This window comes from Podarcis liolepis (assembly GCF_965112155.1).
Source record: "Podarcis liolepis genome assembly, chromosome: 13".
In the NCBI taxonomy this organism is placed as follows: domain Eukaryota; kingdom Metazoa; phylum Chordata; class Lepidosauria; order Squamata; family Lacertidae; genus Podarcis; species Podarcis liolepis.
In genome coordinates, this window is record NC_139573.1 from 58172966 (window position 1) to 58199504 (window position 26539).

At 45.1% G+C, this 26539-nt stretch overlaps 1 protein-coding gene and 1 long non-coding RNA gene across 3 annotated transcripts in view; both read left to right on the forward strand.

Annotated features, from left to right (window-relative positions):
- The window catches only part of LOC310691278, a 125658-nt gene that overhangs the window by 46977 nt on the left and 52142 nt on the right, over positions 1–26539 (forward strand). The window lies entirely within an intron of this gene.
- Positions 1–26539, forward strand: part of SGSM1 (small G protein signaling modulator 1) — an 88198-nt gene that overhangs the window by 9517 nt on the left and 52142 nt on the right. For both annotated transcript variants that reach the window (XR_014518420.1, XM_083470911.1), the window contains exons 2-5: positions 3395–3470; positions 23074–23236; positions 23879–24031; positions 26065–26132. Coding sequence is in view for 1 of the 2 variants with exons in the window: in XM_083470911.1 (XP_083327037.1) it covers positions 3407–3470; positions 23074–23236; positions 23879–24031; positions 26065–26132 (448 nt within the window). In the remaining variant the exon portion in view is untranslated. The remainder of the gene's footprint in view (positions 1–3394; positions 3471–23073; positions 23237–23878; positions 24032–26064; positions 26133–26539) is intronic.

The window sequence follows — 26539 nt, forward strand, 5'->3', positions numbered from 1 at the left end:
CAGCCAGCAGTCCACTTGCACTCTCTTGCTGTGGATAGCAGTCCCCCCCCCCCACTTTCTAGCCGGAAACACCTGAGCGTCTTGGGAGGGAAGGGCAAGTTGATGGTTCCCCACAAGCAAAGCTTTGTTTGTACAGAGCAGCATTGGGGGTGGGGTGGGGCTGCTGCTCTGTGAAGGAATGCGAGGACACTTCTGTTATGGGCTCAACACTCAAGAGGGTTGAAATTCCCCCCCCCCACACACCTCAAAGATAATTGGCTACTTGCTAAAAGGCCATCCTGTTCATCCTGGCATTGGGTCGACTCCACGGCCAAGTTCTTGCCATTGTGAATTCCCTCTAGCTCTGAGAGCCCCTATTCACCAACACCCAGTGAGGAGTTGAACCAGTTCCTGGACTGAACCACTGCAGGCTTCACAGGTGGGTTGGGTTTATCCCTGCCAAGAAGAAAAAGCAAACTCCCTGCACTTAGAAAACCAGCATGGAAGTGTGAAGCTGGGCTAGCACCATTCTCCCTGAGCTGCTGGTTTTCTGTGTGCAGGGATTTATTCTTTCCTGTGAGCTCCCTATCTTCCACCTGGAATGGTGCCATGCAGAAATAGGCTTCCCTCCTCGTCTGCTGTTTGGGGGAATTGAGCACAGGATCCCCTCTGCAATCAGGTCCTATTTCACTGCTTGAACAGACTCAGTTGGGGAATTTATGCGTGCTGAGGAATGGGGTGGGGGAGCAGGCAAATCCCACCTTGGATGTGGGCAGAGGGCCATGGGTACTAATTTAGTGCCAGCTGAGAAGCACTCTGCACATGGTTAGAGGCCCCTTCTGCTTCTTCATTTCTCAATTTGTTTGCAATACAAACACTCACTGGGACTGATCTCTGCTTCAGGTTCAAACCCCGCTTCCTGTCCCACAGCAAGGCAAGGATAGGGAAAGCACCAAACCTGCACAGGAAACTGTGACTCTGAATGCCATTATTTTATTATCATCCTAAGGACACATTGGGGGCAGGAAGCGCAGCTGGCAGGTGAGGCAGCAGAAAGGAGCTGAGAGGGATTGTCGGCTGAATGGGGTTAGTCATTGGCCTGGTGCACCCGCTGTTGGCTGAGCAGCTGTAAAGCTCACACTGTCCTGTGAAAAGAGGCAGCAGCTGCACACCGGGAAAGGAGCACAGCAGCAGGAGCAAAGCCTGGGCTTGTCAGCACTGCAGAGACAAACAGAGCTGGATGTTGGCAGTGCAAGTGAGGAGGAGGCCAGCCTGGCCACTTCCTGTTTCATGTCCTTTCAAAGGATAAGCCAGTTCAATGTTTGTAAGGCAGCACAAGCTTTTCAAGAGCTCAGCTGTTAGATCTGCATTACCCTCACCTTAAAGGTCACATCCCACACTTCTCTACTAGCTAGCTAGCAACTAGCCAGCTAGCCAATCATTCACCCTTAAAAGCAGCTTTTAATTTTTCTTTTTAAAGAAATCAAGAAATGCTTGGCAGGGGTTGGACTTGATGGCCCTTGTGGTCTCTTCCAACTCTATGATTCTATGATTCTATGATTCTATGATTCTATGATCATGTGGCAGTTCAGCCAGTAAGTCCACAGTAAGCCTAGCTCTGCAAGCAAAACGGAACACAAATTACAAAGAATATAAATATTCTAAAATCTGACTCTTTGAGTTTTACCAACTTGGGATTTGCGTGTGTGATACCTTCCAGGTGTATAATAGAACATGCACGGCTCTCTCAAGTGCAAAAGAAGAGACATTTAAGACATTTAAGAAAGCATGTCTGTGCTCAGAGCTGCTTTGAGCTGGAGCTCTTGAGCTGCCATCACCTTTTCGATTTCCTTCTTCTCATAAGAGGAAAGAGATCACAACTGTTTTTCTCTCAGGGCAGCTTTCTCTAAGGGCTGCTTGCCATCACATTCCCTGCAGAACATAGGAAGCTCATTAAAAGCAGTTTTCTTCAGGAAAGGATTGGTGCAGATGCAGGACCTTTCGTGATTCCCGGGAAAGGAAAAATCCTTGCTTGTTGTGCCCCTTTGCCTCCCAGAATGGCTGGCTGGTTGCCAGGAATCTCCTGACATGAGAGGGGTGACTAAGTTAGTTTTCCCCATCCTATCCTCCCTATCGGACCCTTGATCTGATCCAGCAGGGGTGCTTCTTAGGTTCTTGGATTTCATCAAATCAAAGAATTGCAGAGTTGGAAGGGATCCTCAAGGGTAATTTAGTTGTCTTCTTCTTTGGCGATCCCTCATAGCCGAGTAAGATTGTCTACCATCAATATGGTCTTAACAGGGAGGCTATAACTGACTGTGGAGGCCAATTCTGGATCCACACGTCCTTCCACAGTGGGGACATGGGTTTTCGGGTGGGAGTTGATCCCAGTGAGAGTTTGCCAGGCCTGCCTTCCTCTTAGCTCGTTTCTCCCTTTCGTCCTGAGTTCAAGCATCTTCAAAGTCCATGACACCTTTGGTAAAGGCTGTTCTCCAACTGGAGCGCTTGCAGGCTGGTACAACCCCCTCCAATGCAGAAATCTTAGCTAAATATTGACAGAGATGTTCCTGGAAGGAGCAGCTGCCACCCCAAGACAGATTTAAAATCTCTCCCTTTCCCACCTGTCCTGCCATCTGCTCTCAGCACCATTATTTTAAAATCCTGGGGAGTTGTGCACAGGCATCTGCTGTGTGCAAGTAAAACGTTTCTTTCATACTGTGAGGCAGGAGGAAGGGGAGGATGGCTGATGGGATGATGGAGGGGGAAGCTTCATCCTCTCCTCACCTTCTCTGACAGCTGCTCTTGCAAGGTGCCCACTCATTTTGTGCCTCACTTTTCATGTTGCTGCAGCTGGAATCGGGGTGTGTGTGTGAATAAGCGGAGCTTTGTGGGTGGGGCAGCAGCCCCAGGGGGGAATCCATAGCCCAGGGATTGGGAGGAGCACCTTCTGTAACCCACTGATCTTCACTTGCCCGGTGACCCCTTGTACCCTTCCATCACATTCCTGTTGCCATTACAGGAACAAAGCACTCAGTGTGGCCTGTGTGCTTCATTCCTTTAAGAGCAATTTTTAAAACTGCTGTAAATGGATTTCATTTTGATGCAGGTGCTTTTAATCCAACTGCTCTCTGCTCTCCAGGGCTTAATTTTCAGCCTTCTGCTCTGCTTGCATCTGAGTTCAGCTTCTAGGCATAGTCACAAAAATCCTTCTACTTCTTGCGTGTGTGTTTTGGAGGGGCTTCCAGGAGCTCTTTGAACTTGGTCCCTGCAGCCTCAAAGCTTCAAATTCTGGAATGATCTCTGTCCTGGGAGTGATCCAGTCTGCTAGCAAGGGGACTGAAACCTAATACTTTAATTTTACCTTCACAAACTAAAAAACTCACCTTTCTTTTGTTTTGTCTCTACTGTTTTGCAGGTGAAACAGATAATGGAGGAATCCGTCACCAGGAAGTTTGTACATGAAGACAGCAGCCACATCATCTCCTTTTGTGGTAAGTCTGCCAGCCGGATGTCTCCCGTCTGGTGTGCAGTTTCCCCTTTGTGCTCCATCGGTCATGCCTGGCCACCAATATCTGAGCTGTGAGCCTCAGTAGCTTCTTAAAGGCAGCTGCACACTGCCCTTTCGGATGACATCTAGTCAGGGATGAGGTGGGGCTTAAGAATAAACATGGAAAATTGATCCGAACTGGAAATAGACTGTTCCATCTATCTGTTTTGCCTTACCAACTGGATTTTTTCCTGATCCCATACCAAGACTCCTTGGAGGCTGCAGCAGCCCCAAGGTGGAGAGGGATCTGGCCCTGGGTCATCCTGTATGGGTCCATGGAGCTCACCTTCCCTTCCCTGAGCCCCCAAATGTCAGTTCCACTGCTAGGCCCTCTTATTGGACTCATTGAAGAATCAGGAGATCCCAGAGGAGAGATCCCAAGAGCTGGAAACCCCATTACCTTGAGGAAGGTACTTAGCTGCAGAAGGCGGCACCAGTCCTTTAGGTAGGAAGCAGTTGGGGGGGGGTCAAGCATCTACTCAGTGGCCACACAACCCTGCTATAAAACTTGGTGGTTGCTGAGACATCATTAGTGGTTGGGCTCAGCTGCAGAAACACTGGTTCCGGATCTGAACCCAGCCTTTACCTCTCTCCAAGGTGCTGACTCTTGCTTTGCGCACACCAGCTTGGCTGTCTTGCTAGCCTGGGGAAAACGAGCTACTGACCTTCCCTTGCTCGGGCCATCATCCATCTTCAAGGGTGGCTCTCTCCATGGACCACATTTATGGAGGAGAGGGCTATCAATGGCAATTAGACATTGCTGCCATGCTCTGTTGCTGGAAACCACAGGAGGAGAGAGGGCTCTTGGGCTTGAATTGAGCTTGTAAGTTTCCCACAGGCACCTGGTTGGCCACTTTGAGAACAGAATACAGTGGTACCTCGGGTTACAAATGCTTCAGGTTACGGAGGCTTCAGGTTACAGACTCTGCTAACCCAGAAATAATACCTCGGGTTAAGAACTTTGCTTCAGGATGAGAACAGAAATCGTGCAGTGGCAGCACAGTGGCAGCAGGAGGCCCCATTAGCTAAAGGGGTACCTCAGGTTAAGAACAGTTTCAGGTTAAGAATGGACCTCCAGAAGGAATTAAGTTCTTAACCCGAGGTGCCACTGTAGTGGACTAGATGGGCCATTGGCCTGATCCAGCACAATCTTTTTATGATCTTAGGTTCTTATCAAAACAGCTTCAATACGTCTTACAATACGAAGTTTTCAAAAGTGTCCCTAAATTTGTATGCTTCCATGGAACTGCCCCCCTCTCTACTTGCCACCTAACTTCTGATATTGGGGGGATGTAGTGAAGAGCCTTTGAATCATTCTCAACTGGTGGGCAGGATCGTGTCAGAGAAGCTGGTCTGTCATGGAAGATGAGGCTATCAATGGCTGCTAGTCACAATGGCCATGCTCTGTATCCAAGCCATGCTGGAAGCCACAGGAGGGGAGGGTATTGCTTTTGTGCTTGTGGCTTTCCACTGCAGCATCTGGTTGGCCACTGTGGGGCAGGAGACTGGACTAGATGGGCCATTAGCCTCATCCAGCAGGCCCTTCTTATGTCCTTTGGCTAAGCCATCCATTTACAAGTGATGCCTGTTGACCATTACCTCAACCTGACTCTTTGGTTAAGGTAGGCCAGCTGTGTGAGTGGGGAGAGAATTAAGATAGGGTGATCCAGTCACCACCTCCTCTTCGTTGGAGCAACTGTAGCCTGAATCACCAAATGAACAGAGCAGATCTGGAGCTGGCTGGCTCCCTATGGGCTTCACATTGTTTATAGCGCTGTTCCTCACCACCCACAAGGCAGGACAGGCAGGAGTGCTTGGCAATTCTCATCCCAGCCTCTTAAGTCTGCTGTTGCCTCAGGGCAGCTCTGGAGCACCATCTGGGGATGATGGGAATTTAATTTGAGTTGCCTGCCAGCCTCCCTCAGCCTCCATGGGGAGGATCAGGCTCTTAAATAACCCTTATTAGCATGATAAGTGGCAGAGGAGGGGGAAGGGAGAATGGCGCCAGGATAGGGCAGCTTTCAGTTCCATCCCTCTGCCTTGTTCTCCTCCAGGCCTTTCAGAAGTCATGGCTGCAACCTTTCTGCTTTGTTCTTCCTTTAATGCAGACACGTCCAACAGGTAGATCGTGAACGTCTGGTAGATCATTGGCTCCCGCCAAAGAAGCTCAACCCCCCCAAAACAGGGCTTTCCTTCCTAAAAAAAGCTCAACAAGTTTGATCACTGTCAGTCTTTAACTGTGAGTAGATCACAGTCTCTTGGGAGTTGGCCACCCCTGCTCTAATGGAAAGGCTGCAGCGGATTCCACTCAAAGGACTTGTCCAGTGTGGGTGCCTGAAGTTTGGTGGGATTGACTGCATGGCAGTCCCCCTCAAAGGCCTCATCCACGCAGGTGGAAAGGGTGATGGTGGGGGGAGTCCTTTCATTCCTGATGGATCTGTGTTGCCAGCTCTTGGTAAACAGCACTTGCTTTGGTGGTTCATTATTTAGTGACAATGTGTCATCTTGGCTTAATTGCAAAGCATCCCTTGCTGGCTTCTCCCTTGATGCAGCTTAGATGAGTCAGACCGCAGACCACAGAAAAGAAAGAGAGAGAGACATCTGTCCCTTTGGTTGGGCAAGGAAACCCTTGACCAGTTGCTGTATGGCTCAAGGTTGGAGGGATGGGTTTGCAGGCCAAAATGGCCTTCCTGCGTTCAGGCAAGCCTCCTCCTCCTCCTCCTTCTTAATTTTAATTTTCAGTTTTCATCATTAGCATCATTCAAACTTAAATTCAACATTATTTATACAATTGGGGAATTCCTTGTACCCCAAGACTTCCCTCCTCCCCCTTCTGGTTTTCCACAAATACATTTTTTAATTTTAACCGCATCTAATTCATATATCCAACTTTGATTACATCCTTATTTATTTCTTTACCTATTAAAAAATTACAAGCGCTATATCAATCCTGCTAACATCTTTAAATCTTTGCATTGTTCCTTAATATACTCTATAAATTTATGCCATTCTTTTTTAAATTTACTATCATCTTGGTGTCTGATCTTCCCAGTCATTTTCGCCATTTCTGCATAGTCCATCATTTTCGCTATCCACTCTTCCTTGGTTGGCGTTTCCTTGGTTGGCGTTTCCTCTTCCTTCCATCTCTGGGCAAAAAGTATTCTTGCAGCTGTTGTTGCATACATAAACCGTCTTTTTAAGTCCCTTGGTAATTCTTCTCCTGTGATGCCTATTAAAAAAGCTTTTGGTTTTTTTGTGTTTTTTTAAACAAAAGTTATCTTAAACATTTTTGTCAGTTCATTATATATCATTTCCTAGAATGCTCTCCCCTTCATGGATCACTGCCTTGCCGTGGTGAAGGGGCTTGAATAACTCAGAGAAGCTATGAGCTATCCTGTGCAGGGCCACCCAAGATGGACAGGTCATAGTGGAGAGTTTTGACCAAACGTGATCCACCTGGAGCAGGAACCCGCAAGCCACTCCAGTATCCCTGCCAAGAAAACTCCATAGACAAAGGCAACAGGCATATAAAAGTTATGACACTGGAAGATGAGCCCCTCAGGTCGGAAGGCGTCCAACATGCTACTGAGGAAGAGCGGAGGACAAGTACAAGTAAATTCAGAGCTGATGAAGCGGCTGGGCCAAAGCCTAAAGGACGCTCAGTTGCGGATATGCCTGGAAGCGAAAGGAAAGTCCAATGCTGTAAAGAAAAATATGTAAGAACTTGGTAAGTTGGATGTGGTCAAAAATGAGAAGGCAAGAATAAATATTGACATCCTGGGCATCAGTGAACTAAAATGGACAGGAATGGGCGAATTCAGTTCGAATGACCATCATATCTACTACTGTGGGCAAGAATCCCGTAAAAGAAATGGAGTGGCCCTCATAGTCAACAAAAGAGTGGAGAAAGCTGTACTGGGATGCAATCTCAAAAATGATAGAATGATCTCGATACGAATCCAAGGCAGACCTTTTAACATCACAGTAATCCAAGTTTATGCACCAACCACTGGTGCTGAAGAAACTGAAATTGACCAATTCTATGAAGACTTACAACACTTTATAGAAATGACACCAAAGAAGGGTGTTCTTCTCATTATAGGGGATTGGAATGCTAAAGTAGGGAGTCAAGAGATAAAAGGAACAACTGGGAAGTTTGGCCTTGGAGTTCAAAATGAAGCAAGGCAAAGGCTAATAGAGTTCTGCCAAGAGAACAAGCTGGTCATCACAAACACTCTTTTCCAACAACACAAGAGACGACTCTACACATGGACATCACCAGATGGGCAGCATCGAAATCAGATTGATTATATTCTCTGCAGCCAAAGATGGAGAAGCTCTATACAGTCAGCAAAAACAAGACCTGGAGCTGACTGTTGCTCAGATCATCAGCTTCTTATAGCAAAATTCAAGCTTAAACTGAAGAAAGTAGGAAAAACCACTGGGCTGGTAAGATACAATCTAAGTCAAATCCCTTATGAATGCACAGTGGAAGTGAGGAACAGGTTTAAGGATTTAGATTTGGTGGACAGAGTGCCTGGAGAACTATGGATGGAGGCTCGTAACATTATACAGGAGGCAGCAACTAAAACCATCCCAATGAAAAGGAAATGCAAGAAAGCAAAGTGGCTGTCCAACGAGGCCTTACAAATAGCGGGGGAGAGAAAGCAAGCTTTAATCGGAGGCGGCGCGAAACAGGCAATGGCGGTCCTCTTTAGTCTCTGAAGAGGGGCTCCGCAGGAAAGGATCGTTCGCTACGGCACAGCGACGATCCACTAAGAAAAACCACGGGCAGAGTGAGCTCGTGGCCGTGGGACTCGGCGGGCACCTGGAGCGACCCCCAAAACGAAGAAGGGACCCCGTAAGGGGTTCCGGAAGCGCGGAGGGGAAGCGGTGCTGTGAGTTCATCGCTCTTTCTGCGGGAGCGAAGCCGCGCGGCTGCTGCTGATGAGCGCCGACCTTTCTTCCTTAAACATTGGATCCTAAATTATCTACTCGTGAGTAAGAATTACTCTATTTTGGAATTACAAATTTTAAATTTGGCTGAAAGCGGGAGACGAAAAAAAAGGAAGCCCGTCTTCCGGCAAGGCTTAAAGAACAAAGGCAAAGGAACTGACAAGCTGGAAGCAGTAGAAAGGGATTATAAAACTGGAAGTATCATGCGTCTGGTAGAACTGGCGGTTGAAATGAAAGGCAAGTTTTCTTTTTTCTCTATGTTACTGTGTTGATGCAAACTGGGAACCTTCTCCTTTTGTGGACTTTAAAAATTCTAAAACCCAGCCTCGGGATGGCAGGGGAAAAGAGTGCTCTTTGCGGATACAATTTATAAAGCTGAAATAGATACATAGAGGCATTACTGGAAGATACAATCAAGTAACTGTATCTTGCACCTCTGGATGTGACTTTTGTGGCAACTTTGAAAGGACTCTGCAAGTGGAAAAAGTTTTAAGGATTATTGTTAAATTACTCAGCTGCAGGAACTTTAATGGCGACTAAAACTTTCTTCCTTCTTTCATGAACTGTAACAATACTCCCTCTAGTGGAGATTGGGATTTACAAATTCCTGGGAACTAACTTTGTTTTGACTCTCTGCTGGTGTTATCTACATTGAGGACTGTTCTTCCCATGGAAGAAGAAGAAGAAGAAGAGTTTGGATTTGATATCCCGCCTTTCACTCCCTTTTAAGGAGTCTCAAAGCGGCTAACATTCTCCTTTCCCTTCCTCCCCCACAACAAACACTCTGTGAGGTGAGTGGGGCTGAGAGACTTCAAAGAAGTGTGACTGGCCCAAGGTCACCCAGCAGCTGCATGTGGAGGTGCGGAGACGCGAACCCGGTTCCCCAGATAATGAGACTACCGCTCTTAACCACTACACCATACTGGCTCTCCATGGAACATTTGACAATTTGACCTTGACTCATAGACAGGTGTGGAATGAATGGCCCTCTGAAAACAAGAGCTGCAAAAGCGAAAGCAGGGAAAGGCCAACTTGTGCAAACAACTCTGACCTCTCAGTCACGCAGATCATCAGTCCCTGCTGTATTAAAGGGAATTGAACCTCCAACAACAGCTGAATTGAAGGGAATTGAACCTCCAACAACAGCTGAATTAAAGGAAGCTGAACAGCCAACAACAGAGGATATGGCTGCAGGGGGATCTGATACACTTCTAAAGGAAATGTTACAACAATTTGCAATTTTAAATAAGAAGGTTGACGACCAAACAGCAAAAATTGACTTAGCCACATCCTCTATTACAAAATTATCTGAACAAGTGGCACAGCATTCACAAGCAATTGGGAATTTAAAAGACGCCACTTCTGAGAACCGGAAATTGGCTGAAGCTGCGAATGAAAAAGCCGACCAAGCAAATCAAAAAGTGGATGAATTGAAAGGAGAGGTAAGGCCACTACACAAGCACATTGGCGACCAGCAGGCCTACCTGTCTATGGTGGAATTGAGAAATCGAGAAAATAATTTAAGATTACGCTCTATCCCAGAGCTTGAGAAAGAAGATTTGACCGGTTACTTGACAGCAGAATTTTCCAAATTCTGGGGTATAAAGGAAGACGAAGACTTTAAAATAACAACTGCATTTAGATTGGGAAGAGTTGCTAAGAAGGACAGACCCAGAGACTGTCTGATTATCCTAAGGACTAAACAGGAGAGAGACAAAATACTTGACCTTCATTTTAACAAATCACTTGAGATCCAGGACAGAAAAGCGGAAATCTATAAGGATATACCAAAACAATTATTGGATCTCAGATCTATTTATACTGACCTAGCAAGACTTTTGAGAAGTAACGGGATACCCTACAGGTGGGAGTTTCCACAAGGTCTATCATTTAACTACAAAGGAAAGAAGGTTAGAATCAAAACAAAAGAGGACAATCAGAAGTTCCTGCACGACCACGGAGAGGATCTCCAGAAGGGAACAGCAGTCCCTTGGCCTCCGCCACAGCCTGGATTAGAACCAACACCATCTCCCTCGGACCCGGACAAAAAAGAGGACACCCCATAAAGAGCAACAACAGATTGATACAGGATGTCTCTGCAGCTGTATAGTTGGAACATTAATGGGGCAAATTCCCCGGAAAAACGAAAAAGGATTTTCCATATTTTGAAAAAGGAACATCTGGATATAATTTGTTTGCAGGAAACACATGTGAATAGGCTCCATAGGAAAGTGTTAATCAACAAAAGACTAGGCCAAGAATTTATCTCATCAGACAGAGTTAAAAAGAGAGGTGTGGTGATCTACGCAAAGGAGAACCTATCACCGAAATTTTTGTTTAAAGATGAACAAGGAAGAATCCTGGCAATTGAAATACAAACTCAAGGAGAAAAAATTTTGATATTAGGAATCTACAGACCAAATGAGGGGAAATCAGAATTCTACAAGAAGCTACATGAGACATTACTGGACTATCTGGACTACTCTAATATCATTATGATGGGAGATATGAATGGGGTGGTCTCTACTTACATGGATAAGTCACAGAACCAGAATTTAACTAAGGACGGCAGACTACCAAAAACTTTTTTTGAATTAACTGACAATATGGACTTGATTGATATATGGAGGACGAGAAACCCCTTAGGTAAAGAAGGAACTTTTTTCTCTGAGGCCCACCTGTCATGGACAAGAATCGACCAAATTTGGACAACTAGAGGGCTGGCACCTAAGACTACAAGAGTGGAAATCTGCCCAAAGACCTGCTCCGACCATAACGCTTTGAAAATGGAAGTGAGACTCACTCCAGCCGGCTCCTTCAGATGGAAAATGAATGACAACCTGTTAAGAGACCAAGAGATTGTAAAGAAGGCCCAAAAAGCTTTAAAGGATTATTTTGAAATTAACTTGAACACTTCGGTGGAAAAAAGAACAATCTGGGACGCAAGTAAAGCTGTAATGAGAGGGTTTCTGATACAACAGAATACGATCAAGAAAAAACTTTGGAATGGAAGAAAGGATAAGATACTAGAGAAGATAAGAGATGGAGAGAAAAAGTTAAGATTGAATCCTAAATCAAAAGAGATTTTAAGAGAAATTAAATTCCACCAGTCACAATATACGAAATTGATAAACCAAGAAGTGGAATGGAAAATTAAACAAATGAAACAAAGATCTTTTGAATCTGCGAATAAATGCGGAAAACTGCTAGCTTGGCAGTTGAAAAAGAGACAAAAATTAAATTATGTTACCAATCTGGAAGTTGAGGGCAAAAACATTCAGAAACCGGGAGAAATTAGAAAGTGTTTCCAGAAATATTTAAAAAAATTGTATACCCAAGGGCCTGAGGAAGTGACTGAGATAGATCAATTTTTGAAAGACAATGGCCTACCAGAATTGTCTCAGGAGAAGAGATCAATCTTGAATCACAAAATAACACGACAGGAAATTGAGGATGCCATTCAGAACATGCAGCTAGGCAAATCTCCGGGACCTGATGGACTTACCTCCAAGTATTACAGGACATTAAAAGACTACGTGATACAACCATTAATGGAGGTTTGTAACCAGATTATGGGGGGAGGGAGGGCACCAGAAACGTGGAAAGAAGCATTCATCACACTGATACCTAAAGTGGAAACTGAAAAGACTCAACTTAAGAACTACCGTCCCATCTCACTCCTAAACGTGGATTACAAAATATTTGCAGACATTTTGGCAAATAGATTTAAAAAGGTTCTAAATGAAGTAATTCACAAGGACCAAGCAGGCTTTCTCCCAGGCAGACATTTGTTTGATAATACCAGGAACATCATTGACATTTTGGAACTTTTGCAAACAAATATTAATACCAAAGCAGTGTTGATATTTATTGATGCAGAGAAGGCCTTTGATAATATTTCTTGGAAGTTTATGAAGAAAAATTTGGAAGGGATGGGAGTGGGACGGGGGTTTGAAAATGGAATAGAAGCAATCTATTCAGAACAAAGATTACCATAATAAAAGACAAAAGTGGAAAGGACCTAACAGAAGCAGAAGACATCAAGAAGAGGTGGCAAGAATACACAGAGGAATTATACCAGAAAGAAATGGATGGCTTGTACACCCCAGGTAGTGTGGTTGCTGACCTTGAGCCAGACATCCTGGAGAGTGAAGTCAAATGGGTCTTAGAAAGCACTGCTAATAACAAGGCCAGTGGAAGTGATGATATTCCAGCTGAACTACCGGTATTTAAAATTTTAAACGATGATGCTGTTAAGGTGCTACACTCAATATGCCAGCAAATTTGGAAAACTCAGCAGTGGCCAGAGGATTGGAGAAGATCAGTCTACATCCCAATCCCAAAGAAGGGCAGTGCCAAAAAATGCTCCAACAACCACAGAATTGCACACGCTAGCAAGGTTATGCTTAAAATTCTACAAGGCAGGCTTAAGCAGTATGTGGACCGAGAACTCCCAGAAGTGCAAGCTGGATTTCGAAGGGGCAGAGGAACCAGAGACCAAATTGCAAACATGCGCTGGATTATGGAGAAAGCTAGAGAGTTCCAGAAAGACATCTACTTCTGCTTCATTGACTATGCAAAAGCCTTTGACTGTGTCGACCACAGCAAACTATGGCAAGTTCTTAAAGAAATGGGAGTGCTTGATCACCTCATCTGTCTCCTGAGAAATCTCTATGTGGGACAAGAAGCTACAGTTAGAACTGGATATGGAACAACTGACTGGTTCAAAATTGGGAAAGGAGTACGACAAGGCTGTATATTGTCTCCCTGCTTATTTAACTTATATGCAGAATTCATCATGTGAAAGGCTGGGCTAGATGAATCCCTAGCCGTAATTAAGATTGCCGGAAGAAATATCAACAACCTCAGATATGCAGATGACACAACCTTGATGGCAGAAAGTGAGGAGGAATTAAAGAACCTTTTAATGAGGGTGAAAGAGGAGAGCGCAAAATATGGTCTGAAGCTCAACATCAAGAAACCCAAGATCATGGCCACTGGTCCCATCACCTCCTGGCAAATAGAAGGGGAAGAAATGGAGGCAGTGAGAGATTTTACTTTCTTGGCCTCCGTGATCACTGCAGATGGTGACAGCAGTCACGAAATTAAAAGATGCCTGCTTCTTGGGAGAAAAGCAATGACAAACCTAGGCAGCATCTTAAAAAGCAGAGACATCACCTTGCCAACAAAGGTCCGTATAGTTAAAGCCATGGTTTTCCCAGTAGTGATGTATGGAAGGGAGAGCTGGACCATAAAGAAGGCTGATCGCCGAAGAATTGATGCTTTTGAATTATGGTGCTGGAGGAGACTCTTGAGAGTCTCATGGACTGCAAGAAGATCAAACGCATCCATTCTTAAGGAAATTAGCCCTGAGTGCTCACTGGAAGGACAGGTCGTGAAGCTGAGGCTCCAATACTTTGGCCACCTCATGAGAAGAGAAGACTCCCTGGAAAAGACCCTGATGTTGGGAAAGACGGAGGGCACAAGGAGAAGGGGATGACAGAGGACGAGATGGTTGGACAGTGTTCTTGAAGCTACCAGCATGAGTCTGACCAAACTGCGGGAGGCAGTGGAAGACAGGAATGCCTGGCGTGCTCTGGTCCAGGGGGTCACGAAGAGTTGGACATGACTAAACGACTAAACAACAAGAATGCTCTAGCCTTTTTGCACGTCCACCAAATGTGGTAGAACATGCCTTCATTCTCTTTACACTTTCAACATATGTTGGTAGTGTGCTTGTACATTTTTGCTAATCTTGTGGAAGTCAAATAGCATCGGTACATCATTTTCATATAATTTTCTGTCAGCGAACAGCACGTGGTGAACTTCAAATCCTCCCTCCATAATCTTTCGCAATCGGCAAGTTGTATATTATACCCAACATCTTTTGCCCAATGAATCATTACTGCTTTTACCTCTTCATCTTTAGTTTCCCATTCCAACAGCAATTTATACATTTTTGACAATAGTTTCTCATTATTTCCCAACAACTCTCTTGCAAACCTTGACACAGTTCTTTACTGAAACCCAATCCTTTGTCCAACCTAAATAGATCATTTAGTTGGTGGTATTGTAACCAATCTGTTAGTAATTGTCTTATATCCTCAAATTTTTCACCTTTAATTGGTTTCCTACAGTTAACAGCTCTTTGTAAGTTGCGCATTCACCTTCCGTGTTGTTTTTTTAAACTGATATTGCTTCTAATGGTGATAACCACCATGGAGTGGGAATTTTTATAACTTTCCCATACAGCATATATTGATTTTCTTACAACATGGTTCAGGAATCCCTTATGTACTTATGTTTTCCATACCAAAGATATGCATGACATCCAAATCTGTTATCATAACCTTCCAGATCTAATATATCTGAATTCTTTAATGTTATCCCTTCATGAAGCCAGCAGAGGCAGGACACCTCATAATATAACTTTAAATCTGGCAAGGAGAATCTTTAGTAACTTATATTTAATCCTTGGCTTCCCCCCCCCCCTGCCAGTTAGATTTAGATATGTCCTTTTGCCATTGTTTGAAGTGTCCTGCTCCACTAACTATCGGTATGGATTGGAATAAAAATAACATTCTAGGCAATACATTCATTTTTATTACCGAGATCCTTCCCCATTAGCATAAATTTTTTCTTCCCCATACCTCCATATTCCTTTTTATTTCATTCCAAACTTGTCCCTGCCACAGACTGGTTTTCCAAGTTCCACCATTGGTGTCCTGGGTCTAAGTCGTCTTCTTCTGTGTCATCTCTGGGGGGTTCTTGGGCTAGTGCCTCCCACCACCCTTCATCATCCAGCCAGGCCCCTGAAACGAACTTCGAACATGCCTGTACAGTGGTACCTCGGGTTACATATGCTTCAGGTTACATATGCCTCAGGTTACATACGCTTCAGGTTACAGACTCTGCTAACCCAGAAATATTACCTCGGGTTAAGAACTTTGCTTCAGGATGAGAACAGAAATCATGCTCTGGTGGCGCGGCGGCAGCGGGAGGCCCCATTAGCTAAAGTAGTGCTTCAGGTTAAGTACGGACCTGAAACTGTTCTTAATCTGAAGCACCGCTTTAGCTAATGGGGCCTCCTGCTGCTGCCGTGCCGCTGGAGCACGATTTCTGTTCTCATCCTGAAGCAAAGTTCTTAACCCGAGGTACTATTTCTGGGTTAGCAGAGTCTGTAATCTAAAGCGTATGTAACCTGAAGTGTATGTAACCCAAGGTACCACTGTATTAGATATTTTGGGAAGGGGTTTGTCTGTCTGTTCCACCCACCTATCAAACTTGACCTGTGAATGGTGGGTCAGGGAGCTCCACCCCAGACTTGTCACCAAAACAGCAGTGTCAGTGCCCCCTTTTTAGATAACTGACAATGACTTTTCCTTGTTTGAAGAAGCACTCTCTTTGAGCACTAACCCCTTGAATATGTTCTCGTTCATTCCCAACTGACAGTAACACACCAGAAGCAAAGTAGCCTAAGAAAATGAACCAGTGTTCCCTGAGTTTGCAAGTTGCCCTCACAAATTTTACTGAGCTTCTGTCAGTTAATCAGCAAAAATTATTTGATTTGTCATTTTGAAGCCTTATGAAATGGGCTGTAACAGAGGAAGCATGTTTTTTCTTCAGAGGAGGGTAAGTGGGGATTGTGGGGGTTGGTCTGGATGGCCTTTGGGGCTCCCTTCCAAGTCTACAATTCTATGATTCTAGGTAGCTTCTGCCGTTTCTTCCCCCCGCTATGCTGTGGGCTGCCATGCTGTCTGCTGATAAGGGAGCTTGCTGGCAGCTGAATGGGTTGGAAACACTGCAGCTTGCCAAAGCTGAAAATAATTCAGACCCAAAATGCTAATTTACTCTGTCTGGCTCCCCCCTGCCCCCCCCATTGGACTCCAGAGAGACGGAGCCGCACCGTCACCCGCAGCAGGGAAGGCAAATGAATTCACAACAGCATTGGAAAGACTTGGGGGCCTGCAAGGCAAGTGCTCTCCCTGGCTCACGCTGTGGACCTCTGCTACCCAAGGGCAAGAGCGCCAGTAGGGAAGATGCCTCTGTCCTGGTTCTGGGCAATGTCAGCCTTGGGTGATAATTGGAGACATCAGCATCTCCTTCACTCGTGGACATCCAAGGAAGCTGGGTGTTGGAAGATTCAGAACAGACAAATGGACAGACTTCTTCACCCTGTGCGTAGTTAAACTATGGAACTCACTCCCACAGGAGGCAGTGATGGCCACCGACTTAGATGTCTTTAAAGGAGGATGAGACAATTCATGGAGGAGGAGAAGGCTATTGATGGCTACCAGCCACAATGGCCATGCTCTGACCGCCACAGTTGGAGGCAGCAATGCTTCTGAATCCCAGTTGCTGGAAGCCACAGGAGGGGAGGGTATTGCTTTTGTGTCCCAAAACTGCTTGTGGCTTCCTACTGGGGCATCTGCTTGGCCACTGTGAGAACTGGATGCTGGGCTGTAGGCCTGGTAAAGCCGGCTCTTCCCAAGTTCTTATGTTCTGAGAAGGATCAAAGTGGAGTTGGGAGTCCTCCCAGCAGCAGGTGGCAAATGGTCTTTGGATACCTGGTTGAGGTCACAGGTTGTGCCAAGCTGGTGGGGTTCAAGCTGGCATTGGTATCCGGGGACTGACAATGTTGTGGCAAAGATGGGCTTGGACAGCTTAGGGAGGAGCTTTTCTGAACTTCCAATTGTTGAAGTGCAATCGCTAGAGCGTTGCCGTTTATTTTACTTTTTTACAGTGTTTGCTCTTTGCACTTCAGCCAAAACAGCTACCAGAGCAGCTTGCGTACGATTGCTCAGAAACATGGCAGTCCCAGCTGTCAGACTCACAGATTAAAGACAGGACACAAAAGAAGAAAGGGGCAGGGAGGGAAGAGGAGGGAAATCTCAACTCTGGCACCAAACGCTAAAGTGGAATAGTGCTTTCTTATAAGGATAATCTGGAATGGAGGTCGTTTCAGGGCATCAGGAGGTGTTTGTTTGAGCTGATCTCGCTGCAGAACTGATAAGAGTGTGAACAGGTGGTAAGATGAACATAGGATGGACCACTTCCGCCACAGCCGCCATGGCGAACAGCTGTTCCCGCAGTAATGGATGCCAGCCATGCAGTTAGTTAAGGATAATTTGGGAGTAATTATCCTTGCAAGCCCCGCCCCCAGGTTGGGGGGAGAGCTTTCCCTCGTGGATCGTCCGATAACTGCTTCTCGCTCCGATGGAATGCAGGGGCAGGGACGCAGAGTGCATAGCACTGCACGTATTGGAAACTCCCCAAGGCAGTTGCCATGAATGGTGGTATTTCTGTTTTTTGTAAAATGTATCTGATTTTGGACATAAGAAACATGTGTTTTGGAAGAAGGAGAAAGATAACCTGCTAAATGAATCAGCCACTGGGTGCCAAGGTTTTGATCTGGAGAGGACTTTCGTTATCATAATTGGAATGCTACGTAAGTGAGGAGGAGCCTTTGTTCTCTTTGTGTATTTCTTGTGCTATGATTTGGCAAGTCTTCACTGAAGAGGAATCAATTATTAATGGAATGAAATTATTAATGAATTACAACTATATATGGAATGCTAGAGGGATTCAACAAGAACCTATAATTTTCTTCGTTGTTGTTGTTTAGTCGTTTAGTCGTGTCCGACTCTTCATGACCCCATGGACCAGAGCACACCAGGCACTCCTGTTTTCCACTGCCTCCCACAGTTTCGTCAAATTCATGTTGGTCGTTTCTATAACACTGTCCAACCATCTCTTCCTCCGTCGTCCCCTTCTCCTTGTGCCCTCAGTCTTACCCAACATCAGAGTTTTTTTCCAGAGAGTCTTCTCTTCTCATGAGGTGGCCAGAGCCTCAGCTTCACGATCTGTCCTTCCAGTGAGCACTCAGGGTTGATTTCCTTCAGAATGGATAGGTTTGAGCTTCTTGCAGTCCATGGGACTCTTTTCTTTATGGAGTACTTAAAAGAATAGAATGTGTGAAATACTGTGATGATTTGTGACATTGCCCGTTAAAGAGAGCTCTGATTCTGATTTATTATGGTTTTGGGAAGGCACCAGCTCGTTAGAAGGAACAGGGAGATAAACACTGGAAGTAGGCCAGAAGCCGTGGCCGGGCTCTGGAATGCTTTCGGATGGGACAAAATGGAGACGTGTCACACGTAGAAATCAGTTCTTGAAGGAGGGGCAATGTTGAAGAAAACTGACTGATTACAACAGGAAGGGGGGAAAGAAGGTAAATAAATATTTTACACAGCTACAGGATATAAAACTCCCTCTGCAATTGAATGGATATGGATTTATTAAATACGTTCGAAAGTGGTCACATCAATGGCTGCAAAAACCCCCACAAAGGATTAAGATCGGAATTGTGGAACTTGGACTAATTAAGCGAATTGGCGCAGGTTCAAGGAATAACATCAATAACATCAACTCCTGAGAGCCGGAACATGGGAAGTCATCCAAAAATGTTGATTTCGGAACTGATTAATTGGTTCTTTTGATTGTATTATGATTTGGCATGATTTGGTATTGTATTAATGTGGCCTCCATTGGATTGTTCATAGAATCATAGAAACATAGAGTTGGAAGAGACCACAAGGGCCATCGAGTCCAACCCCCTGCCAAGCAGGAAACACCATCAGAGCACTCCTGACATATGGTTGTCAAGCCTCTGCTTAAAGACCTCCAAAGTAGGAGACTCCACCACACTCCTTGGCAGCAAATTCCACTGTCGAACAGCTCTTACTGTCAGGAAGTTCTTCCTAATGTTTAGGTGGAATCTTCTTTCTTGTAGTTTGGATCCATTGCTCCGTGTCCGCTTCTCTGGAGCAGCAGAAAACAACCTTTCTCCCTCCTCTATGTGACATCCTTTTATATATTTGAACATGGCTATCATATCACCCCTTAACCTCCTCTTCTCCAGGCTAAACATGCCCAGCTCCCTTAGCCGTTCCTCATAAGGCATCGTTTCCAGGCCTTTGACCATTTTGGTTGCCCTCCTCTGGACACGTTCCAGTTTGTCAGTGTCCTTCTTGAATTGTGGTGCCCAGAACTGGACACAGTACTCCAGGTGAGGTCTGACCAGAGCAGAATACAGTGGCACTATTACTTCCCTTGATCTAGATGCTATACTCCTATTGATGCAGCCCAGAATTGCATTGGCTTTTTTAGCTGCCGCGTCACACTGTTGGCTCATGTCAAGTTTGTGGTCAACCAAGACTCCTAGATCCTTTTCACATGTACTGCTCTCAAGCCAGGTGTCACCCATCTTGTATTTGTGCCTCTCATTTTTTTTGCCCAAGTGCAATACTTTACATTTCTCCCTGTTAAAATTCATCTTGTTTGTTTTGGCCCAGTTCTCTAATCTGTCAAGGTCGTTTTGAAGTGTGATCCTGTCCTCTGGGGTGTTAGCCACCCCTCCCAGTTTGGTGTCATCTGCAAATTTGATCAGGATGCCCTTGAGTCCATCATCCAAGTCGTTGATAAAGATGTTGAATAAGACCGGGCCCAAGACAGAACCCTGTGGCACCCCACTAGTCACTCTTCTCCAGGATGAAGAGGAACCATTGATGAGCACCCTTTGGGTTCGGTCAGTCAGCCAGTTACAAATCCACTGAGTGGTAGCATAGTCAAGACCGCATTTTACCAGCTTCTTTACAAGAATATCATGGGGCACCTTGTCAAATGCCTTGCTGAAATCAAGGTAGGCTACATCCACTGCGTTCCCTTCATCTACCAGGCTTGTAATTCTGTCAAAAAACGAGATCAGGTTAGTCTGACATGACTTATTTTTCAGAAATCCATGCTGACTATTGGTGATCACAGCATTCCTTTCTAGGTGCTCACAGACTGTTTGCTTAATGATCTGTTCCAGAATCTTCCCTGCTATTGATGTCAGACTGACTGGGCGGTAATTATTTGGGTCCTCTCTTTTCCCCTTTTTGAAAATAGGGACAACATTTGCCCTCCTCCAGTCTGCCGGGACTTCGCCTGTTCTCCAGGAATTCTCAAAGATGACTGCCAGTGGTTCTGAGATCACATCTGCCAGTTCTTTTAATACTCTTGGATGCAGTTCATCTGGCCCTGGAGACTTGAATACATCTAATCTAGCCAAATATTCTTGTACTATCTCCTTAGTTATTCTGGGCTGTGTTTCCTTTGCTGAATCATTTGCTCCAAATTCTTCAGGTCGGGCATTGTTTTCTTTATCGGAGAAGACTGAGGCAAAGAAGGCATTGAGGAGTTCAGCCCTTTCTGTGTCCCCTGTTTGCATTTCACCATCTTCTCCTCTGAGTGACCCCACTGTTTCTTTGTTCTTCCTTTTGCTACGAACATACCCATAAAAGCCTTTTTTGTTGCTTTTAACCTCTCTAGCAAGCCTGAGTTCATTCTGTGCTTTAGCTTTTCTGACTTTGTGTCTACACGTGCTGGCTATTTGTTTGAATTCCTCTTTGGTGGTTTCCCCCCTTTTCCATTTTTTGTACATATCCTTTTTTAATCTTAATTCAGTTAAAAGTTCTTTAGATAGCCACCCTGGTTTCTTTAGGCACCTTCCATGTTTTCGTCTCATTGGTATTGCCTGACGTTGTGCTTTTACTATCTCCCTCTTAACAAACTCCCAGCCATCATGAACTCCCTTTCCTTTTAGTATTACTGTCCATGGGATCTCACCCAGCACTTCCCTAAGTTTTATGAAGTCGGCTTTCTTAAAGTCAAGAAATTGAGTCCTAGTATGCTTGGCTGCTACTTTCCGCTGTATAGTAAACTTCAGGAGAGCATGATCACTCGCGCCTAATGATCCTTCCACATCTACCCCACTAACCAGGTCATCAACATTGGTTAGGACCAGATCTAAAATGGCTGTTCCTCTTGTTGCTTCTCCCACTTTCTGGACAATGAAGTTGTCTGCAAGGCCAGTGAGGAATCTGTTTGACCTTATGCTCTTGGCTGAGTTTGACGTCCAACAAATATCCGGGTAATTGAAGTCCCCCATTACTACTATCTCCCTTCCTTTTGCATGCTTGGCCATCTGTTCCAGGAAGGCAGCATCTATGTCCTCCGTTTGGCTTGGGGATCTATAGTAAACTCCCACAATGAGGTCTCTGTTATTCTTCTCTCCCTTAATTTTGACCCAAATGCTCTCACTTTGGCTTTGAGGTTCTAAATCTTGGATCTCTTCACAGGTATACACATCCCTGACATATAACGCCACTCCTCCTCCTTTCTTGTCTGGTCTGTTTCTCTGAAATAGATTGTATCCCCCCATTATTACATTCCAATCGTGGGACTTATCCCACCAGGTTTCAGTGATGCCTATTATGTCATATTTAGTTTGCTGTACCAAGAGCTCAAGCTCATCTTGTTTATTTCCCATGCTTTGCGCATTAGTGTACAGACATTGAAGTCCATTAATCATTCCCCCGTGTCTCTTATTTAAGGATTTTTTCCTCCCTCCACTAGGTCCGCGTGCTATTTGCTCCATTTGGTCTATGACATTTGGATGATCATCTTCATTAATTGATAGACTCCTACCCTCAGGAGCACTGTCTCCCTCCCCCACATTAGTCAGTTTAAAGCCCTCCTGATGAGGTTTCTGAGATTTTTGGCAAAAACATTTCTCCCAACCGTTGTGAGGTGCAGCCCATCACTTGCCAGAAGACCATCTTCAAGAAACTGCAGTCCGTGATCTAAGAATCCAAACCGTTCCTATTTTCCCCTCTCTCCCTGGGCCACGTCGTTCAACTGGGAGGACAGACGAGATGACAATTTGTGCATTTAGTTGCTTCAATTTCCTGCCGAGAGCCTCGTAGTCTCTTTTGATCTTCTGGAGGCTATTTAATAACATTGTTATTAATGAAAAATTAATAAAAATTATCATAATAAAAGAACATAAGAAGGACCTTGTGGATTTCGTCCCACATCCTGTTCTCACAGTGGCCTGTGGTATGAGAGAGGGAGAAACAGTTTTCTCTGTCCACTTTCTGTTCATCATTTTATGAACTTCAATCCTGTCTCCTCTTACTCGCCTTTTTTCTCAACTAAAAAGTCCCAAACTCTGCCAAACTCTCCCAAACTTTATTTATAGAGGAGTCCTTCTTTTCCTTGGATCATTCTGGTTGCCTTTTTTGAACCTTTTCCAACTCTACAATATCCTTTTTGAGGCGAGGCGACCAGAACTGGACACAGGATTCAAAGTGCAGTTGCACCATAGTTTTCAGCATTATGATGCCAGCAGTTTTATTTTCAATTCCTTTCCTGATGATCCCTAGCATGGAATTTGCCTTTTTCACAGCCATTGCACTTTGGAGTGACATCTTCATTGAGACCCAAGGTCTCGCTCCTGGTCAGTCATCGCTAGTTCAGACCCCATGCACATGTACGGCAATTAAGACATTTTGGCCCCACATGCATCACTTTACACATTTCACTGAATATAATTTGCCAATTTTACCACCCATTTTCTCACTTTGGAAACATTCTTTTGGAGTTCTTTGCAATCTCTTTTTTAACAACTTCCCATCATTAGCGAACTTGACTGCCTCACTGCTCCCTCCTAATGCACCAGCTGGCCCCTCTCTCTTGTCTCCTTCCAGCTGCCGTTGAAGCCTGTGTCCTCCACGGCCTCAAGCGGCGGGCGGCGGGCTTCCTGCGCAGCAACAAGATTGCCGCCCTGTTCATGAAGGTGGGGAAGAGCTTTCCTCCTGCTGAGGAATTGTCCCGGAAGGTGCAGGACCTGGAGCAGCTCATTGAGAATGTGTAAGTCTATGCTCTGAGCCTGGTGTGCGCATGGGGCTGAGACATGGCCAGACATCAGCTGGAATGGGGCTTCAAGCAGCAGAAGGAGATCTTTGGCCCTTGCATCTAATCCCCAGCGTCAGGCCCCTGGAGAAGTCTGGAGGGCCATTGGACCTGGGTTGCTAGTGCAAGACCTATGTGATTTTATGGTGGTATTTTTATTTACTGTAAGAGGATTGTTTGATTTTATTCATTATTTCTTCATGGGTGTTCTCATTAATTGTTCATTGTTTAAATTTTGTTATATTTTGTAACTTGGTAAATTATGTAATTATTTTTTTATTTGTGAGCCACCTTGAACATAGTTTGGACTGGAATGGCAGCATCCAAATAAACAATGACGATGCTGAGACTCCTGGACCAATAATTTTTGTGACATGAAAAAGTAGCCTCTGATTTAGCCCCAAACTGGTCTGTGCAGATTAGGCCTTCTTTTGCTGCAATTTTCCTTCCACATTCTTAAAAACCTGGGTTATATCCTTTTGTAAGCAAATATGTCCAGTAAATAGATGAGTGCATCAACTTTGTGCATGTCTTTCTGGGAGATTTTGGCTGGCCACAGATGTGGGTGAATGTGGGACTTGTTCTCCCTTCTCCCCTAAGGCGAAACCAGAGCCCGGGTGTCCAGGAGAGCACACGCAAGGCTTCCAAGCTCCCCAGCCTCTCCCCGCAGGCCATCAAGTACCTCTGGATACGGACGGCACTTTTTGAAAAGGTCCTGGACAAAATAGTGCTCCACTTGGTGGAAAACAGCAGGTAAAGAGAGACAATGAGTGGCGGCAGTTTCCTTTGCCTGCCTCCGCTCCTGCAGGAGACATCCGTAAGGTTCGTTTGCACAGTGAAACTTTGGTCTTTTCAGCATCTGGGTTCATTGGACTTCACATGGGAAGTAGGTGTTGTGATGAATTCCCCATGTGCCTGATCAATTTGTGGAGACCCAGAGGTTGTTTTAGGCCATTTGGAAAGCATGTCTGAAACTGTCTTCTGTTGGACAAGAAGAGCCTGCAGCAAAATGTTGCAGTGCCCCCCCCCCCCCGCAAAGCAGGAATGTTTTTTTGAGGTTATGATATTATAAGTTGCTGGAGGTTTGAGTAGTTTTCCATTTTTACTTCCCAACTGATGCACAACATTTTGTTTCTGAGACATGTCCGGTTGAGCTGGGGAGAGATACTTTACCCCCCTTAGGTTTTAAAATATAAAAATAAATAAAATAAGTCACCTTGGAATCTCTCTGGATTAGAAGGTGGAGTAGAAATCAATCAATCAATCAATCAAACAAACAAACAAACAAACAAATAAAGGGCAAAACTTTAATAATATCTAGTGATATTCAAAACCACCATGAACATAGCTATAAACTATACAATGTACAGAAGCCAACACACTTCTATTAAGGATAAAAACATGTCTCTGTGTGGTTAACACCAGACTGCAAGTACTGCAGAACAGCTTGTTGCCCTTGGGCTGAAGGCATTTTGCCTAAATTTTAGGTGCTGCAATTGAGTATTGTATCATGTCTTCTGATGGGGGCTCAACATTCTCAGCTGCTGGTCAAAGCTTGCCAGCAAGGGATAGGGTCTAGTGGGGTGCTGGATTCTCCCTGGCTGGGGCCAGGTGGGTGGAGCTCTGTCTCTGGGTCTCCTTGGGCAAACACAGATCAGGAGGAGAATTGGGCAGCGCAAGGTAATTTGTGATTTTGGAAGGAGTGGAGTGGGCTTCTTGTAGTGGGAAAGCTTCTTATCTTATCTCTCTTTAACTTCTTAAAAGGTGCTGTCATTTAAAAAGAATATAAAAAGGAAGAAGGCATTGGGTAGTGGGGAAGGATATAGAGAAAAGTAAGAAGCTCCCACTTCTGTCATGGTAGCCTCTAAAACTGCCCCCATCCCAAACTGTGTCAGGGTCTGTATGGTCACTGAAAAGGTCTCCTCCAATTAGCGCCCTTCAAATAAGGTGGTGTATTTGGGACAGCCATTTAGATCTACCTCTGCAAAGAAATCTAGCCTTCCTTTTGGGCATGGATGTGGTAGAGAAGGACATCACTGCCTTTAACCTGTGTGCTTAAAAAGCATTATAGCTACAGGGAAAGGCAGGAGGGAGCCTCACTGATGTGGCATCAGGCTGAATTTTAGTCCCCTGCAGGCCAGACAGAAAGGAGGCTCTGGCAACAGCAGAATTTAAATCCTGTCATTTGTGTTAATTCAAGCCTGTTTCCTTCTCAGCTCCTTTTCCAACAGACTGATAAAATGGTATCCTAGCTTAAGACAAGCTCATAATTTTTCAGTGAGCAGATTAATGGTCATACAATAGCCTAGTTCAGTGCTGGAGAATTTTCACTTTTACTGGCATGCAGAGGCAACTGGAGGATTAACCAGCGGTATGTTAAATGCAGTGCTGTGCTAAAAAAAAGCCCTCACCCCATTATTTCCCCCCAACCATGCTCCATCAATTAATGAGAGAAATTACATTTGGAAGTTAACCAGGGGGAGAGGAAATTTTGGTGAGATTCTCATGGGTTTTGGGGGTGCTGACCTTATTGGTAAATTGGCCCGGGGGTGGCTGTGAGGGTCCTTACCCTTATCCTGCAGCTGGCAGCCTTACTGGGTGCCCCCAATGAAAGTGATGATGTCATTGGGTCCCTCCTCCCACAGGGCATTTTTGGATGGGGAGGTGTGGGCAGCCAGGGAAGCTGTAGAGCGCTGGAGAAATGTTTCCTGGAAGATGCACGCACCATACCCTTCCTGGGGTTATTAAAGCCTTTCTCTCTCTCTCCTTGTTTTCTGTCTGTACAGCAAATACTATGAGAAGGAAGCCCTGCTGATGGATCCAGTTGATGGGCCAATCCTTGCCTCTTTGCTGGGTAATGTGGCTTTGCTTGCTTCTGCGCTGACACCCTGGTGTACTTTGGGGCTGACAAATGTGCTTTTCTGAAGTGCTGTTGAGTGGTAAAACCTGACTCTTTTGGAGCAATACTTTGCTTGTGTTCGAGATGCTGGGAGTGAATTTTCAAGTTATACAGATAAAGTCTTTTAGAGTAGGTACTTACAGTTGGGCAGGACCAGAGGTAGAAGTGCATGGGGCACAGAGCCAAGGGTGAAACTCCTGCCTGGCTACATTTCAGCAAAAGTCAGAGGTTTCCATGCAAGCAAACAGAATAATTATTGCAGTTCCAGGATACCTTCCAGTGGAGCAGGAACACCTGAGAAGGGGGTGGAGATGGGGTGGGGCATTCGTTGTCTGGAGTGGGAGCATGGTCTGGGGAGAGTC